This window comes from Tachyglossus aculeatus, chromosome 11 (assembly GCF_015852505.1).
Source record: "Tachyglossus aculeatus isolate mTacAcu1 chromosome 11, mTacAcu1.pri, whole genome shotgun sequence".
Classification (NCBI taxonomy): Eukaryota; Metazoa; Chordata; class Mammalia; order Monotremata; family Tachyglossidae; genus Tachyglossus; species Tachyglossus aculeatus.
The window spans coordinates 21,643,025-21,660,047 of NC_052076.1; the positions used below are offsets into that span (position 1 = coordinate 21,643,025).

The window sequence follows — 17,023 nt, forward strand, 5'->3', positions numbered from 1 at the left end:
GCTGTCACCAAAACCTGCCGGTCTCACCTCCGCAACATTGCCAAGATCCGCCCTTTCCTCTCCATCCAAACCGCTACCCTGCTCGTTCAAGCTCTTATCCTATCCCATCTGGACTACTGTATCAGCCTCCTCTCCAATCTCCCATCCTCCTGTCTCTCCCCACTTCAATCCATACTTCACGCCGCTGCCCGGATTGTCTTTGTCCAGAAACGCTCTGGTCATGTTACTCCCCTTCTCAAATAGCTCCAGTGGCTACCAATCAACCTACGCATCAGGCAGAAACTCCTCACCCTTGGCGTCAAGGCTCTCCATCACCTCGCCCCCTCCTACCTCACCTCCCTTCTCTCCTTCTACAGCCCAGCCCTCACCCTCCGCTCCTCTGCCACTAACCTCCTCACCGTGCCTCGTTCTCGCCTGTCCCACCGTCGACCCCCAGCCCACGTCATCCTCCTGGCCTGAAATGCCCTCCCTCCCCACATCCGCCAAGCTAGCTCTCTTCCTCCCTTCAAGGCCCTACTGAGAGCTCACTTCCTCCAGGAGGCCTTCCCAGACTAAGCTCCCTCCTTCCTCTCCCCTTCCTCCCCCTCTCCATCCCCCCCGCCTTACCTCCTTCCCTTCCCCACAACACCTGTATAGATGTATATATGTTTGTACGTATTTATTACTCTATTTATTTATTTATTTATTTTACTTGTACATATTCTATTTATTTTATTTTGTTAATATGTTTTGTTTTGTTCTCTGTCTCCCCCTTCTAGACTGTGAGCCCACTGTTGGGTAGGGACCGTCTCTATATGTTGCCGATTTGTACTACCCAAGTGCTTAGTACAGTGCTCTGCACACAGTAAGCGCTCAGTAAATATGATTGAATGAATGAATTTTACCAAGATGAGGTAACTGAGGCACAGAGAAGTGAAATGACTTGCGCAAGATCACACAGCAGACAAGTTAAGGAGCTGGGATTAAAACTCAGATCCTTCTGACTCCCAGGTGCATGTTGTGTCCAGTAGGCCATGCTACTTCTTCATCGGAAAGGCTTATTATTATTATTATCAATAATAATTGTGGAGTTTATTAAGTGCTTACCATTTGCGGGACACTGGGGAAGCTGCAGAGTCCCATCAGGTTGGACACAGTCTGTATCACACATGCGGTTGGCAGCCTAAGCAGGAGGGAGAACAGATATTTTAACACCATTTGACAGATGAGGAGACTGAGGCCCAGGGAGAGTATGTGGCTTGCCCAAGGTCACTCACCAGACAAGTGGCAGAGCTGGGACTAGAACCCAGCACCTTGGCCATACAGAGGTGCCGGGGGCCCAGCCAGACTAATCATTCCCCAGGGAACTGAAATTCAGCAATTGTCTCATAAAATCCTAGAGAGACTTAAGTCAATTACTGAGTCAGCCTTCAGCTTTGTCTTCCCCTGGTAGAGAGTCCCAAATCCACTGCGTCATCTTTTTCTTCCATTTAATCACATTTGGTGTCCTTCCCTGGCCCCACCATCTTGGGGGAAGCAGAGAGAAGTGGAGATGAGGGGAAATGTGAAGGAAAACTATCAAGTTGAGTTCCGGTGAAGCTGTTCTGGGTCTGGTGCTGTTTAGTGTTTCAGAAACAACTAGAGAAGCAGGATGGCCTTATGGTAAGAGTCTGGGCCTGGGAATCAGAGGACCCAGGTTTGAATCCCGGCTCTGCTGCTGGCCTGCCCTGTGACCTTGGCCACATCACTTCTCCATGCCTCGGTTTCCTCATCTGCAAAATGGGGATTCAGTACTTTTTTTCCCTCCCACCTACACTGAGAATCCCTTGTGGGTCAGGGACCCTGTCCAGTTTGATTGTCTTGTATCTTTTTATTCCAGCACTTAGTACAGTCCTTAGCAAATAGTAAGTGCTTAACAAATACCAACTTTTAGAATTATTATTGAATCCGGGAGTCAAGCAGGGTTATTTCAATGTACCAACTGGGCAGGGGCAGGGAGAGTGAGGGCCTGCATGGGAGAGCTCAGGATTCTTATCCTAGCGGTCTGTGAGTTGGACAAGATTGGGGGCAGAAGGGCACACCTTGCTTTGAGGGAGACCAGACTGGGGAATGGAGAGGCCGCCAGGGCAGACAGGCCATTTTGCTTCCATCCAGGCCCCCACTCCATCTGGTCCTTGGATCCAGGTAATGTCTGGCCTTCGATTCTGTCCTCTAGGTAACACTTGAGGAAGGATGGCTGAACAGCGCCAGGACTTGGAGCTGCTGGAAGACCGTGCCGCGAGCCAGAAGAGCCTCTTGGGGGAGTCCCACCCATCCGGAGATAGGAAGGACCTGCAGACTGGCTACACCCTGCTTCAGGATGGTGAGCAGGCCGCAGGCCTTCGGTTGCCCACACAGCTGCCCCACTCAGCGGGAGTACCAGGCTTGAAAGGTCAGTCTCGGGAGGAAGGCGGGAAATCGGCTTCTGTCCGCAGGGTGCAAGATCTTAGGGCAGGAGGAATAGGAACCGGCCCCCCCCCCCCCCCCCCCCGCCAGGAGGGTGACGTGATGCATCCATGAGAGACTCAACCCCTCAGCCCCAGAGAGGACCCGACCTGCTTCTAGGACCCCAGAGCCCCCAGGGAGATGGCTTCCATTCTGGTGGCCCCACAGGCCCAGGCCTGGGCTAGCAGCCGGTTTGCTTTGAGGTGGATGGGTCATGAACAGGAGTGATCAGTGTGAGTCTTACCACTAGGAGTGGTAGTGTTCATGGGGTGCCCCTGGGGAAGGTGTGCAATACTGAAGGCTTGAGGAGCACAAAACAAGCCAGGGATACATCCCCTGCCCACAAGGAACTTCCTCTCTCATGTGGGAGATGAGTGTTTTTGGACTAGTTTGGCTTGTCCTGAGGCCTCGCTTATGGTCAGATGTGTTTTGTTCCCTCCTGATGTGGAATGGTGGCAGCTTTTCCCACAGCCTTTCTACTCACCTCAGTCATTCAGTCAGTCAATCAATTAATCAGTCTATCAACCCTATGTGCCTACTATGTGCAGAGCAGTATACTGAGCATTTGGAAAAATACAACAGAGTTGGAAGGAACAGTTCTTTTCCTCAAGGAAAAGTGTAATCAGCACTGGGGAGAGAACAATTAGAGTCAGCAGGCTCAATCCCTGCCACTAAGGAGCTTACAGTCCAGAGTGTGCAAGCACTGTATTGAGCACTGGGGAGATTACAATAGAGTCAGACACAATCCTTGCCCTTCGGGAGCTCACAAACTACTGTGTATGCAGCACTCTACTGATGGCCGAGGAGAGTACAACAGAGGTTAGTGGACACGATCCCAGTCCTCAGTCTCGCAGGGGAGATGGGCATTAAAATAAATTACAGTCAGGAGGAAGAAGAGGATGGAGAGATGGGTACGTGGATGATGGATGGGTCAGTGCTTATATGGTACAGTGCCTCAGTGGGTACGTGAACAAGTGCAGAGGTGCCAAAGTGAAGAGAGGCACATGATCTGGGGTGAGAAATTCATCGGGGAAGGTTTCCCAGAGTAGGTAGCACAGGCTTTGAAGTCAGAGGTCATGGGTTCAAATTCCACCTCCGCCAATTGTCAGCTCTGTGACTTTGGGCAAGTCACTTCTCTAAGCCTCAGTTACCTCATGTAAAATGGGGATTAAGACTGTGATCCCCATGTGGGACAACCTGATTAGCTTGTATCCCCCCCAGCGCTTAGAACAGTGCTTTGCACATTGTAAGCGCTTAAGAAATGCCATGATTATTATTATTATTGTTATCATTATCAGGCCTTGGAGGTAAGGAGAGTCGTGGGCTGGTGAATTTGCAGTGGGAGGGAATTGCAGGGAGGAGGAAAGGTGGACCGGGAGTTGGAGGAAGGAGAACCGAGCATGAGGCTCAGTGAGTAGAATGGCTCAGGAGAGAAAGGTCTTTCCAGAAAACCCTTCAGGAGCTGCCCCTGACCTAGCCCCGAACAACGAGGAATTTACAGGATTTTCCTACTAGATTTCTCTAGTAGCAGTTGAAGGGGTTAGAGTTTACCTTCCATTGCCATTTTTTTTGTAATGGTATTTGTTAAGCACTTACTGTGTGCCAGACACTGTACAAAGTGCTGGAATGGATACGAGCTAATCAGGTTGAACACAGTCCATGTCCTATCTGGGACGCACGGTCTTAATCCTCATTTTGCAGATGAGGAAACTGAGGCCCAGAGAAATTAAACGACTTGTCCAAGGCCACACAGAAGATAAGTGGCAGAGCCAGGACTAGAACCCAGGTCCTTCTGACTCCCATGCTCAAGCTCTTTCCACAGGCCACTCTGCTTCCCTCTAGAGTCCCAGATTCCTTCATCTTCTGCCTTCCCCCCTTGGCTGGTAAGACCAGGAAGAGGTGGGAGCCAGGTGGGTTCAACTCTGCCAACCACCACTGGGAACAACTGTCACTGGGCCATCTTGGGCAGTGGCTAAGGGGCCTAGAGCTAGGAGTTGATGATGATGATGATGATGGTATTTGTTAAGCACTTACTGTGCATCAGGCACTGTACTAAGCGCTGGGGTGGATACAAGCAAATTGGGTTGGACACAATCCCTGTCTCACCTGGGGCTCACAGTCTTAATCCCCATTTTACAGATGAGGTAACTGAGTCACAGAGAAGAGAAGTGACTTGGTCAAGGTCACACAGCAGACAGGTGGCAGAACCGGGATTAAAACCCAGGTCCTCTGACTCCCAGGCCCATGCTCTATGCATTAGGCCACACTGTTTCTCACTAGGCCAGGTTGCTTCTCATTCTGGAAGAGACTGAAATGGATCCTTCTGAGCTGACCATTTATGCAGTGAGGCCTTACCTTCAGGGAGATGGAATGCCGTTCAAAAGGGAGATATCCCTTGCCATTTCATGAGCTGAAGAAAAGACAAGTAGTTGGCAATAACTTGGGGACAAGGTATTGGTTAAGTGTTTAGTATATGCCAAGCACTGTACTAAGCGCTGTGGTAGATATAATCAGGTCCCCCATGGTGCTCATAGTCTTAATAGGAGGGAGAACAGGTATTGAGTCCCCATTTTGCAGATGAGGGAACTGAGGCACAGAGAAGTTAAGTGACTTGCCTAGGGTCACACATCAGGTACATGGCAATGCGGGGATTAGAATCCAGGTCCTCCGACTTCCAGGCCCGTGTTCTTTCCACTAGGATTCCTTTGTGAAAAAAAGGATTTTCATAGAACTCATCACACTGGAGAATGGTTTCTGGAGGCCAGAGCAAATTATTTCTGATAATAATTACAGCAATACCAGTTGTTGTTATTATTGTTAATTTTATTACTATTAATTTTTTTACTGTTATTATTAAAAAGTACTTTGTCTCAAACACTCTGCTAGATGCTGGGATAGAAAGAAGATAATGAGATTGGGGACTCACCCTACATATGGCTCATAGTCTAAAATGGAGGAAGGATGACTATTATTTTATCCCATTTTTACTGATGGGAAAACTGAGGTGCAGAGAGGTTAAGTGACTTGCTGAAGCTTATCCAGCAAACAAGTAGCAGATCAGGACTAGAACCCAGGTCTCCCAACTCCCAGGCTTGAACTAGGCCATGCTGCTTTCTCAGAATTTTTTAGTATTATTGTGTTGGGCATCTTGTTTCTTTTGTTTTAGAACCTCCAAACAGAATCCAAATCTTAACCCAGCCCTGGACAAGGGGGCCTTGTAGAGCAGCAGCCAAAGCAGGGTATAAGGAGGCCCCTACCTGCTGATTGCCACTGATCCTTCAACAGTATTTATTGAGCACTGCATAGAACACTGTACTAAGTACTTGGGAGAGTACAGTAGAGTTAATAGACATGATCCCTGCCCTTGAGAAGCTTTCAATCTAACAGGGGTGACAGATGCTGAATTAAGCTGCAGGAAGAAGGAAGTGTCAAGATGTGTTTATATTAATACTGCTGTGGGAACAGGAGTGAGTACCCTAGGGCAAAGGTTACTTGAAGGTGCTAAAGTGGCTGTAGGAAGGGAGATAGAGTAGGGAGATGAGATTAATCAGTGAAGGCCTCTTGGAGAAGATCAATCAATCAATCAATCAATCGTATTTATTGAGCGCTTACTGTGTGCAGAGCACTGTACTAAGCGCTTGGGAAGTACAAGTTGGCAACATATAGAGACAGTCCCTACCCAACAGTGGGCTCACAGTCTAAAAGGGGGAGACAGAGAAAAAAACCAAACATACTAACAAAATAAAATAAATAGAATAGATATGTACAAGTAAAATAAATAAATAAATAGAGTAATAAATATGTACAAACATATTTACATAGATACAGGTGCTGTGGGGAAGGGAAGGAGGTAAGATGCGGGGGATGGAGAGGGGGACGATGGGGAGAGGAAGGAAGGGGTTCAGTCTGGCAAGGCCTTCTGGAGAAGGTGAGCTCTCAGTAGGGCCTTGAAGGGAGGAAGAGAGCTTCAAGAGTATTTATTGAGTGCTTTTACTGTGTGCAAAGCACTGTATGGAGAGTACAGTACAACAGAGTTGGTTGACACAATCCCTGCCCAAAAGGATCTTACACTCCTTCTGTAATATAAATAAATAAAAAGGATCTTACACTCCTTCTGTAATATAAATAAATAAATTACAGGTGTAGACAAGAGTGCTGTGGGGCTGGTGGGGGCGGGGACGGGGTGGTGAATATCAAGTGCTTAAAGGTCACAAATCCAAGTACATAGGCAATGCAGAAGGAAGAGGGAGTAGGGGAAATGAAAGACTTCTTGGAGTTGATGTGATTTTACCAAGGCTCTGAATGAGGGAAGAGTGGTGGTATGTCATATATGGAGGGGAAGGGAGTTCCAGACCAGAGGGAGGATGTGGACAAGGGGTCAGTAGCAAGATAAATGAAGTTGGGGCACAGTGAATAAGTGGTGCTAGAGGAACAAAGTATTGGACTTACTGTAGTAGGACATCAGTGAGGTAAAGTAGGCGGGGGCAAGATGGTTGAGTGCTTTGAAGCCTACGGTAAGGAGTTTCTGTTTGATGTGGAGGTGGATAGGCAACATTCTTGAGGAGCAGAGAGACATGGACTGAATGTTTTTTCAGAAAAATGTACCAGGCATCAGGGTGAAGGTTGGACTGGAGCAGGTAGAGACGGGAGGCAGGGAGGTCAGCAAGGAGGCTGATGCAGTAACCAAGGCGAGATAGGATAAGTACTTGGATGTGCATAGTAGCAGTTCAGATGGAGCAGAGAGGGCAGATTCTACAGATGTTATGAAAGTGGAACCAACGGGATTTGGTGATAGTTTGACTATCTGGGTAGAATGAGAGAGATGAGTTGAAGGTAATGATAAGGTTACATGTGCACTCAATAAATATGATTGAATGACTGAATGAATGAAATAGGGAAGAGAGTGTTGTTGTCTGCAGTGATGGGAAAGACAGGAGGTGTAATCTCAGGAGGGCTTTGAAGATGGAGAAAGCAGTGGTCTGCTAAAGGTGACTGAGGAGTGCTGAAATGGAAGTACGTGGGGAGGTAGGTTGGGGAAACGAGAGATTAATTAGAACAGGTCTCCAAGAGAGAGCTCTGCCTAGGCCAGGCACCAACAACCCGCCCTGCCCCTCTTCCCTTCATTCTCTGCCAGTTCCAGAGCAGGATCTGATTCCTGCTCTCTCAGAGCCATATCCCTCAACCCTAAACCCACCAGGAACCTGCATCCCAACCACATCCACAGCCATTTAGAGGGACACCGAACCCAAGAGCAGAAGTGTTGAAGGCATGAAGGAGCAGATTGTAAACTAGACTGTAAGGTCTACTGTTGTACCCTTCCAAGTGCTTAGTACTGTTCTCACACACTGAGCACCCAATAAATATTGCATATTGAAGAGGAGGAGAAAGAGGAGGAGTTGGAGGAAGAGGAGGAGGAGGAATAGTATTCATTAAGCCCTTACTGTATTCAGAGCACTGTGCTAAGCAGTGGGGGAAATACATAGCTGGGAATTAGACGGTCTCTCTCTCGTGGATCTCACAACCTAGAAAGAGGAGGAGGAGGAAAAAAGAAGGAAAAGGAGAAAGACTAGTAGCAGTAGTAATAGTAGTAGTAGTATGTACTAAGCATTTACTGTGTTCTGAGCATTGGGCTAAGCACTGATGGGAAAATACACAGATGAGAATTAAACACAGCCTCTGCCCATTTGGGGCTCACAAACTAAAAAGAGGAGAAGAAAGAAGAGGAGGAGGAAGCAGCATGGCCTAGTGGAAAGAGTAAGGGCTTGGGAGTCGGGGATCTGGGTTCTAATCCTGGCTTCGCCACTTCTCTTCTGTGTGACCTCGCACAAGTCACTTCACTTCTCTTTGCCTCAGTTACCTCATTTTAACAATGGGGATTAAGGCTGTGAGTCCCACGTGGGACATGGACTGTGCCCAATCTGATTATCTTCCCTAACAAGTAGTTCAGTGCTTAACACGTGCCATTAAAAAAAAGGAAGAGGAGAATGAGGAGGTGGAGGAGAAGAATGAGGAGGAAGAGGACGAGGAGGAGAAGAAAGAGTAGAACTAGGTGTTGGAAATGAAGGAGGAGGAGGTGGAGGGCGAAGAGGAGGAGGAGGAGGAGAAGAAAGAGTAGAACCAGGAGATGGAGGCAATGTAGGAGGCTGAGGAAGAGGAGGTGGAGAAGGCTGAGGAGAAGAGAGTCTCTTGACATCAACTCCTCACAATGTCAGGTAGGCCGTGCCATCCTCAGCATGAATGATCATGAGCACTTTAAACCTGCCCTGCTCATTCAGGAAGCATCTCAAAACATGTTTATTGTCAGTTAAAGCAATCCCGGATAAAGGCTCAGGTAGAGATTTTGTTTCTGAAGGCAAACTTCTCTCTCTGCTCTCCCCTGCTCCCCACTTCTTGACTGGAGGAAGTTGGAGGAAATTCAGCCGTCAGAAAAATTCACACTCCAGTGGGGGATGCTGAACCCCAACTCCCCAGGAAGAAGCATGCAACCCTGTTCAAAGCCCCCAGAGCACTAGATGCACCATTCTGGGAGGCCTGTGGCTCCCTGCCCTGCATGGTTTTGGGAGGGAGAGGTCTCTCTCTTCCCCTCTACCTGGGGCAACAGGGGATAGCATGGGGAGGAGTGTGCCAGAGAAGAGCCATTTCCCAGTGCCTGAGGTTGTCCAACTGCTGGGTGTCCCGAAGAGGGGGCCTGAGCCCAAAACCCTCTGTCTGGGAGTGGGCCATGGTTGGGAGGGGCAGCTGAGAAACCTGGCTTGTCACGCCACAGGGCAGCAGTCAAGTGCATCACGTCGCTCTTTGAGAACAATTTGATTTCTGGGAGGCCGGAGGATGGGGTGCGTCGGAAAAAGCAGTTTTGTTACTGACTGGCTGCCTTGGGGTCCTCTTGTCCTGAGATACTTGGGGGTCTTTTCAGGACAGGATAGGCAGTTTGGGGGGCACCGTCTCACCGATGAATATGCCAGCTGCCTGAGGCAGGAGTATTGTCTATCTCTTGGCCTCCCTCTCCCAGCCTCTGTTTGAGTCCTGCACTGTCTGTTGCCTGGCCCATCCAACACCGGCCCTGGTCCAGCCGCCACAACTGGTCAGACCTCAGAACAGGGTTCATTCAGCAGGGCCACTGTTCCCCCAGTCCACTGAATTTCCCCATTTCCTTGGGCTGCTGTGGGGCCAGGGGTCTGGCCCAGTCTCCCCATGCCTCACGCTCTTCTTTTCTCTTCCTGGCCCAGCTCTGCTGGGGCGCCGCACCCATTCCCAATGAGGAGAAGGAGGCATACCTGGCCTGGGGCAGTGAGCCAGGGCCATTTCTCAGGCATTGTATATGTTCCAGGGTTTGCCCATCAGAGCCCTACCGAGGATGGATCAGATGAGCCGGGCTCTGAGGCCTCTGAGGCTAAGAGCACGCCAACTACAGAAGGTGGGCTCTTCCTCCTGTCGCTGCTATCAGGATCTGCCCCCCCCACCCCTGCACGCTTCCAGAATGGCCTCAGCCGACAGAACCCCACCTTTCCAGGCCAGGAGATGCCTTTCGTTTTGGCCAAACCAAGATTTGGGATCTGATTGGTTGGGCTATTAACAGGCCCCAAGTCCACGGCTGCTGTCAGTCCTGGCACCCAACCTCTTTCGGCCTGGGCCTCTAATTCTGGAACCTGTCCCTTTGCCTCTGGGTTTGGAATTTTCCACCAGCCTCAGGTTCTGACATTGCTCTCCAGACTCAAGGCAATGGGAGAGACCGCTGTCTCACTCCAGCTTATCACACTGTGGCTCACCTGCTGTGCTGCTTCCCTGCTACCGCTGCACCTTCCAGCTCGCAAACCCTCTTCTTTTGAGTCTTTCTCCATCTTCCTTCCAGTCCTACCCTAGATGGTGCCCACCCCTTCCCCCTCCATGTCCTCCCCCAGACCCTACGTGCTCCATCCCCAGACATCTACATTGAGGACGGGCTCCAACAGGGTGGCTGGACTCCTCATCCCGCTGTAGGATCCATGGGTTTGTCCTTCAGGGGTGGGGGCCATTTGCAATTTTCCAGGCAGATGGGCTGGGGATTTCATTGCTCTGGTTATGTGGTGAGAATACAGCTTGGCCTCCCTGTTGGGTTTTGTCAGGGGGAACCACCTTTCTGAACCTTCCGGTACAGCCATCTGCATGTGACAGAACTTTTTTTATTTTCCTCTCGCTTTTCCCCACTCTGAGGGGTCCCCAGAGCCTCTCTGTTCTGGTTTTGGAAGCCGGCACCGTCTGCAGGCTGGAGCAAGCTATTTCCATCCATCCGTTATGAACGGTCTCTCCAGACACCATCTCTCCACAGACCATTATCAGCTCTGCTGACCTTCTACCATTCCGTGCCTGACATCAGCATTGGGATTGGTTAGGTGGGAGGGGGTGGGGGAGTGGGCATCGGGGGAGGACCTCCAGTGAACATCCCTAATGTGGGGGATCCCAAGCATCCACAGCATAGGGTGACTCTAACAAACATCCCCATTATGGGGGCCCCTAGTGAATATCCATAGTACAGGGGGACCCCAACCAGCAGGACCCCAATGAATATCCACAATACGGGGGAACCCCAATCCAGGTGACCCCAATAAATATCCACAGTCAAGGGAACCCAACCATCATCCCCAGTGTGAAGGGACCCCAGTGAACATCCAGTTTGGGGAGACCCCAATGAATATCCATAGAATGGAGCGGTACTCCAACCAACAACCCGGTATTGGGGGACCCCAACAAACATCCCAGTTGGGTTTGCTGCTCGGACAGTCCCCCAAGATAAGCCCCCCTCTGCATAGTGAACTCTGCCTGGTGGAGGAACAACCCCCTGGCCACATCCCCCCAGACATTTTCAGTAATGCCCCACCTGAAACTCGCAGAATTCTCTGGAACAAATCATAAATGGACAGGGCTACAGAGGGCCATCAGTTACAGAGGGCCATCGGGAAGGCACCAATTTGCAGCTTTCCAGGCAGATGGGCTGGGGGTTTCATTTGTAAATACGTGGTGAGAATATTTCCAGGCCTCCATGTTGGGTTTTATGAAGGGGAAACCAGCTTTCTGTGCATTGTGGTAGATACATCTGCATGTGACAGGACTATTTTTTTCCTCCTACCTTCCCCCACTCTGAGCAGAAAGCAGAGATAATAGTAATAATGATAACTGTGTGGCATATATGTTAAGTGCTTACTATGTGCCAAGCTTTATGGTAGACACAGAATAATCAGATTAGACAGCTCTACACCACGCAGGGCTCAGGATCTAAAAGGGTGAGAGACCAGGTATTTTAATCCCCATTATACAATTAAGGAAACTGAGACACAGAGAAATTCAGTGATTTCACCACAGTCATACAGCAAGGGGCGTAGACTAGGTTAGAACCCAGGTCTCCTGACCTCCAGGCCTGTACTCTTTCCACCAGGCCACATTGCTTCTCCCAAAGTGAAAGCTGTTTGGGCAAGTCACTTCACTTCTCTGTGCCTCAGTTACCTCATCTGTAAAATGGGATTAAGACTGTGAGCCCCCCGTGGGACACCGTGATCACCTTGTAACCTCCCCGGCGCTTAGAACAGTGCTTTGCACATAGTAAGCACTTAATAAATGCCGTCATCATCATCATCATCTAACTCCTATCAATTGATCAGTGATACTTATTGAATGTCTACTGTGTGCAGAACATTGTTCCAAAGCACTGGGGAGAGTAAAATTAGTAAAGACTCTTGTCCTCAAAGATCTTACAGTCTCCTGTGTGCAGAGCCCTGTACTAAGTTAATAGAATTAATAGACAGGATCCCAGCTCTCAAGGTGCTTACAATCTAGTGTATGCAGAGCAAGTGCTTGGGAGAGTAAAGTTTGTAGATACATCCTGTTGTGTGCAGATCACTGTACAGAGTGCTTGGGAGAGTACGATAGAGTTGGTAGGTAGGATCCCTGCCCTCAAGGACTTTAGTTTTCACTCTGCAGAGCACTGTACTAAGTGCTTGGGAGAATACAGTAGACTTGTTAGAGGATCCCTGGCCTCAAAGAGCTTCCAGTCTAACATGGTGGTTGGTGTTTTCCAGATGCCACTGCACCCCTGGTGGACGAGAGAGAGCATGGTGATCTGGCAGCCACCCCGCAGCATGGGGACATCCCGGAAGGAACCACAGGTGAGTGAGAACCGGGGTCATTGCGGTGCTGGCATCAGAAAGAGGCAGAAACCCTGTGACAGTTAGAGTGCTTGCAAGACGAGAGCATTCAGTCAGTCCGAGCACCTGCCTCTTTCCTCCCCATGTGGTCGGCCCCACTAGCCTAGTTGAGGAGGAGAAAAGTGTACCCTTGTTTCTAAGCTGGTTTCCCAGTAGCCACCACTACTTCTACTGAGTCCTGGTAAGGGGTCCTCTGATGGAGGCTACTGGTCTTCATTTAGGCCAGTTTCACGCCTTCCCTCCCTTTCAAGATAGAACATTGGGACATTGGAACCCTTCTGCCCTGTGCCCCACAAGCCATGGGTCTGGGGAGTCAGCACTCATTAGATTCTAGGGACCGGTGGGCACAGATATCTGCACTAGTAGAGGCTGCTGAGAGCTCATTGCCACATTGCCAGGGAGTCAGAGCTGGCTCCCGGACCTCTCCATGGTGGGGGACATCACCAGCCCCTGTTTCGTTCCAGTGCCTTGGAAAGAGCACTGGATGTGGTGTAGGTGATGCAGCGTCTGATCCCTGCCCACCATACACACACCCTTCATGCCCTGCACATCCCGCAAACCCTGCACTCACCACAAGCTGTGCACACTACACACTCTGCACGTGATCCCTACTAGCCCCAAACAGTACACACCCTGCACACCCTACACTCTGCACACCCTACATATCCTGCACACCCTACACATCCTGCATACCCTACACATCCTGCACACCCTTAATGCCCTATACACTCTTCCAACCCCAAACACTATGGACCCCCTAAACACACTGCCCAGTACATACACCTTGCACACCCTGACAGTTTCCACTTTTTTGTTCTTGGTTGGCTGAAATGTGAACTAGCTGAGGAAGCAGGTGTTGGAGACACTCCCAGCCGGGAAGACCAAGCTGCAGGAGATGTGGTCCAAGGTCAGTGGATCGCCCCCTCCTGGGAATTAGAGAAAGTAGTCAGGCCTGGGCCCTGTGGAGGGGGAGGTCCTGGGGGGCCCCTAGGGGTCTATAGCCAAGTGGACCCCCCAAGTCTGGTATTCCTCTTCTCTGACCAGAGGTGGCCCCCCTGAGTTTTCTGTAGTCCCCTATGAGGTTATAGCAGTCAATCCCTGGTATTTATTGAGTGCTCATTGTGTGCAGAGCACTGAACTGAGCACTTGGAAGAGTACAATACAACAAAGTTGGTAGACATGTTCCCTGCCCATAAGGAGCTTACAGCCTAGAGGGGGAGACAGATATTAACATTACTTACAGATGGGGGGATGTCAGGAGGTAAGGATATGGACATAAGTGCTGTGGGGCTGGGGGTGGGGTGACTGTCAAAGTGCTTAGCCTGTTCAGACTCGAGTGCAGATGTGACACAGGAGGGAGGGCAAGTACCAGGGGGATGAGCAGTTAGTCAGGGGTAGCATCTTGGAGGAGATAGGATTTTAATAAGGCTTTGAAGGTGGGGAGAGTGAGGGTCCATTGGATATGAAGGGGGAGGGAGCTCCAAACTGGAGAGAAGGTGTGGGCAGTGGGTCGGTGGTGAGACAGACGAGGTTGAGGTACAGAGAGTAGGATGGTGTTGGAGGAGCAAAGTTTGTGGGTTGGATTGTAGTAGAGTATCATCAAGGAAAAGTAGGAGGGGAACATAGCCCCAGCCATGGTGTTGCTTACCCATAAGGCATTGCTCCAAACGCTGGGGTCGTCGGTCCTGCCTGATAATAGAGGAGAGGTTTTGGGATGCTTCCAACTAGCAGGTCTAAATTTGCTTGGTCCTGGAGTCCATCCCAGGCGGCTCACTGTGGGGTCATCCTGTGTTCAACGCTTCAATGCTCTCTCTCTCGTTTTCTGGAGGCCGACTCCAGGTGGCTCACCGAAGGGTCACCCCGTGTTCAGCACCCTCTCTCTCTCGTTTTTTCATTTTCAAAGGAAGAGATGTCCAGGGGAAAGTAAAGTGCCTCCAAACATCCCTTGTCCAATTTGGCAAACAAAGAACACAAAGTATGAACTGAAGTGTGTCATCATGGTTGGTGTTTAAGGCCCCTTGAGAAAGTCACCCAGGCAGGTGCCAGGCAGTCAGCCCTGATGGAGCAGGGTGTGTCAGGGCCTGGTTTGTCAGGCTGGGATCACTCAGTTTTGCCTCTACTTCTGGCTAAGGCAGCAGAGGCGGTATTTACAGAGCGGCTGCTGAGTGCAGAGTACCATCCTATGCCCTAGGGAGGTGCCAAGCCAACAGGTGAACCATTCCCTACCTACAAGGAGCTTCCAATCAGAGAGTCAGTCATTCAATCATCATCAATCAAATTTATTGAGTGCTTACTGTGTACAAAGCATTGTACTAAGTGTATGGGCAAGTACAATATGACAATATTATAATAATGATGATGGGACTTGTTAAGCGCTTACTATGTACCAAGCACTGTTCTAAGCACTGGGGTAGATACAAGGTAATCAGGTTGTCCCACATGGGGCTCACAGTCTTAATCCCCATTTTCCAGATAAGGTAACTGAGGCTTAGAGAAGTTAAGTGACTTTCCCCAGGTCGCATAGCAGATATGTGGCAGGGCTGGGATTAGAACCCACAACCTCTGACTCCCAAGCCCGGGCTCTTTCCACTGAGCCGCGCTGCTTTTCTCTATAACAGCATTCTATATAACAATATAACACACACATTCTATACCCACAGTGAGCTTACAGTCTAGTTGAGTAGAAAAACAATATAAATAAATAGATTATGGAAATGTACATAAGTGCTGTAGGGCTTGTGTGGGGGGCGAATAAAAAGACTAAAAGCTACTGAAAGCTCATCTCCTCCAGGTGACCTTCCCGGACTGAGCCCCCCTTCTCCTCTGCTCCTCCTCCCCTCCCCTTCGCCCCGACTCCCTCCCTCTGCTCTACCCCCTCCCCACCCCACAGCACTTGTGTATATATGCGCAAATGTATTATTCTGTTTATTTTATTAATTCATTCATTCAATCGTATTTATTGAGCGCTTACTGTGTGCAGAGCACTGTACTAAGCGCTTGGGAAGTCGGCAACATATAGAGACGGTCCCTACCGAACAACAGGCTCACAGTCTAGAAGTGTATCTATCTATAATTCTGTTTATTTTTATTGATGGGATTGATGCCTATCTACTTGTTCTGTTTTGTTTTGTTGTCTGTCTCCCCCCTTCTAGACTGTGAGCCCTTTGTTGGATAGAGATTGTCTCTATTTGTTGCCAAATTGTACTCTCCAGGTGCTTAGTATAGTCCTCTGCACACAGTAAGCACTCAATAAATATTGTTGAATGAATGAATGAATGCAAGGGAGCAAGTCAGGGCAATGCAGAAAGGAGTGGAAGAAAAGTAAAGGAGGACTTAGTCACGGAAGGCCTCTTTGAGGAGATGTGCCTTTAATAAAGCTTGGAAGAGGAGGAGTGTAATTGTCTGTTGGATATGAAGAGGGAAGAGCATTGCAGGCCAGAGGCAGGATGTCAGCAAGAGGTTGGCGGCAAGTTAGACGAGAACAATGTACATTCATTCATTCAGTCGTATTTATTGAGTGTTTACTGTGTGCAGAGCACTGTACCAAGCACTTGGAAAGTACAGTTCAGCAATAGAGACAATCCCTGTCCACACCGGGCTTACAGTCTAGAAGGGGGGAGACAGACATCAAAACAAGTACAGTGAGTAGATTGGCGTTAGAGGAGGGAAGTGTGCAGGCTGAGTTGTAATAGGAGAGCAATGAGGTGAGTGAGGTAGGAGGGGGCAAGATGATTGAGCACTTTAAAGACGATGGTGAGGAGTTTCTGGTTGCTATGGAGATAATAATAATTATGGTATATGTTAAGTGCTTACTATATGCCAAGCACTGTTCCAAGCACTGGGATAGATACAGGGTAATCAAGTTGGGCACAGTCCCTGTCCCACGTGGGGCTCACAAAGGTGGATGGGCAACCACTGGAAGTTCTTGAGGAGTAGGGAAACATGAACTGAATGGTTTGGTAGAAAAATGAACTGGGCAGCAGAGTGAAGTATGGACTGGAGTGGCGAGAGAAGGCGGCAAGGAGGTCAGCAACTAGGCTGATACAGTAATCGAGGTAGGATAAGGTAAGTGTTTAAAAAGAAGCCTTCATTTTACTTTCTTAAAGAACAGTTCTGGTCCTAGGGCTGTTCTTGATTAGGAAAGGTGTTGTGGTATTTGGGAAGCACTGACTGTGTTCCAAATACTGTGCTAAGCACTGGGGTAGCTACAAGATAATCAGTTCAGGTGCAGTCCTTGTCCCACATGGGGCCCACAGTCTAAGGAGGAGAGAGAACAGGTATTGAATCCCCATTTTGCAGGTAAGAAAACTGAGGCACAGAGAAGTTAAGTGACTTGCTCAAGGCCACACAGCAGGCAAGTGACAGAGCCTGGATAAGAACATAGG

At 49.4% G+C, this 17,023-nt stretch overlaps 1 protein-coding gene across 8 annotated transcripts in view; it reads left to right on the plus strand.

Annotated features, from left to right (window-relative positions):
• Nucleotides 1–17,023, plus strand: part of MAPT (microtubule associated protein tau) — an 83,456-nt gene that overhangs the window by 36,136 nt on the left and 30,297 nt on the right. For 4 of the 8 annotated variants that reach the window (XM_038754508.1, XM_038754509.1, XM_038754510.1 and 1 more), the window contains exons 2-5: nucleotides 2,195–2,410; nucleotides 9,791–9,877; nucleotides 12,513–12,599; nucleotides 13,480–13,545. In XM_038754508.1, coding sequence (XP_038610436.1) covers nucleotides 2,212–2,410; nucleotides 9,791–9,877; nucleotides 12,513–12,599; nucleotides 13,480–13,545 — 439 coding nt within the window. In that variant the 5' untranslated portion in view covers nucleotides 2,195–2,211. The remainder of the gene's footprint in view (nucleotides 1–2,194; nucleotides 2,411–9,790; nucleotides 9,878–12,512; nucleotides 12,600–13,479; nucleotides 13,546–17,023) is intronic. The other 4 variants (XM_038754512.1, XM_038754511.1, XM_038754513.1 and 1 more) reach the window with 4 other exon arrangements.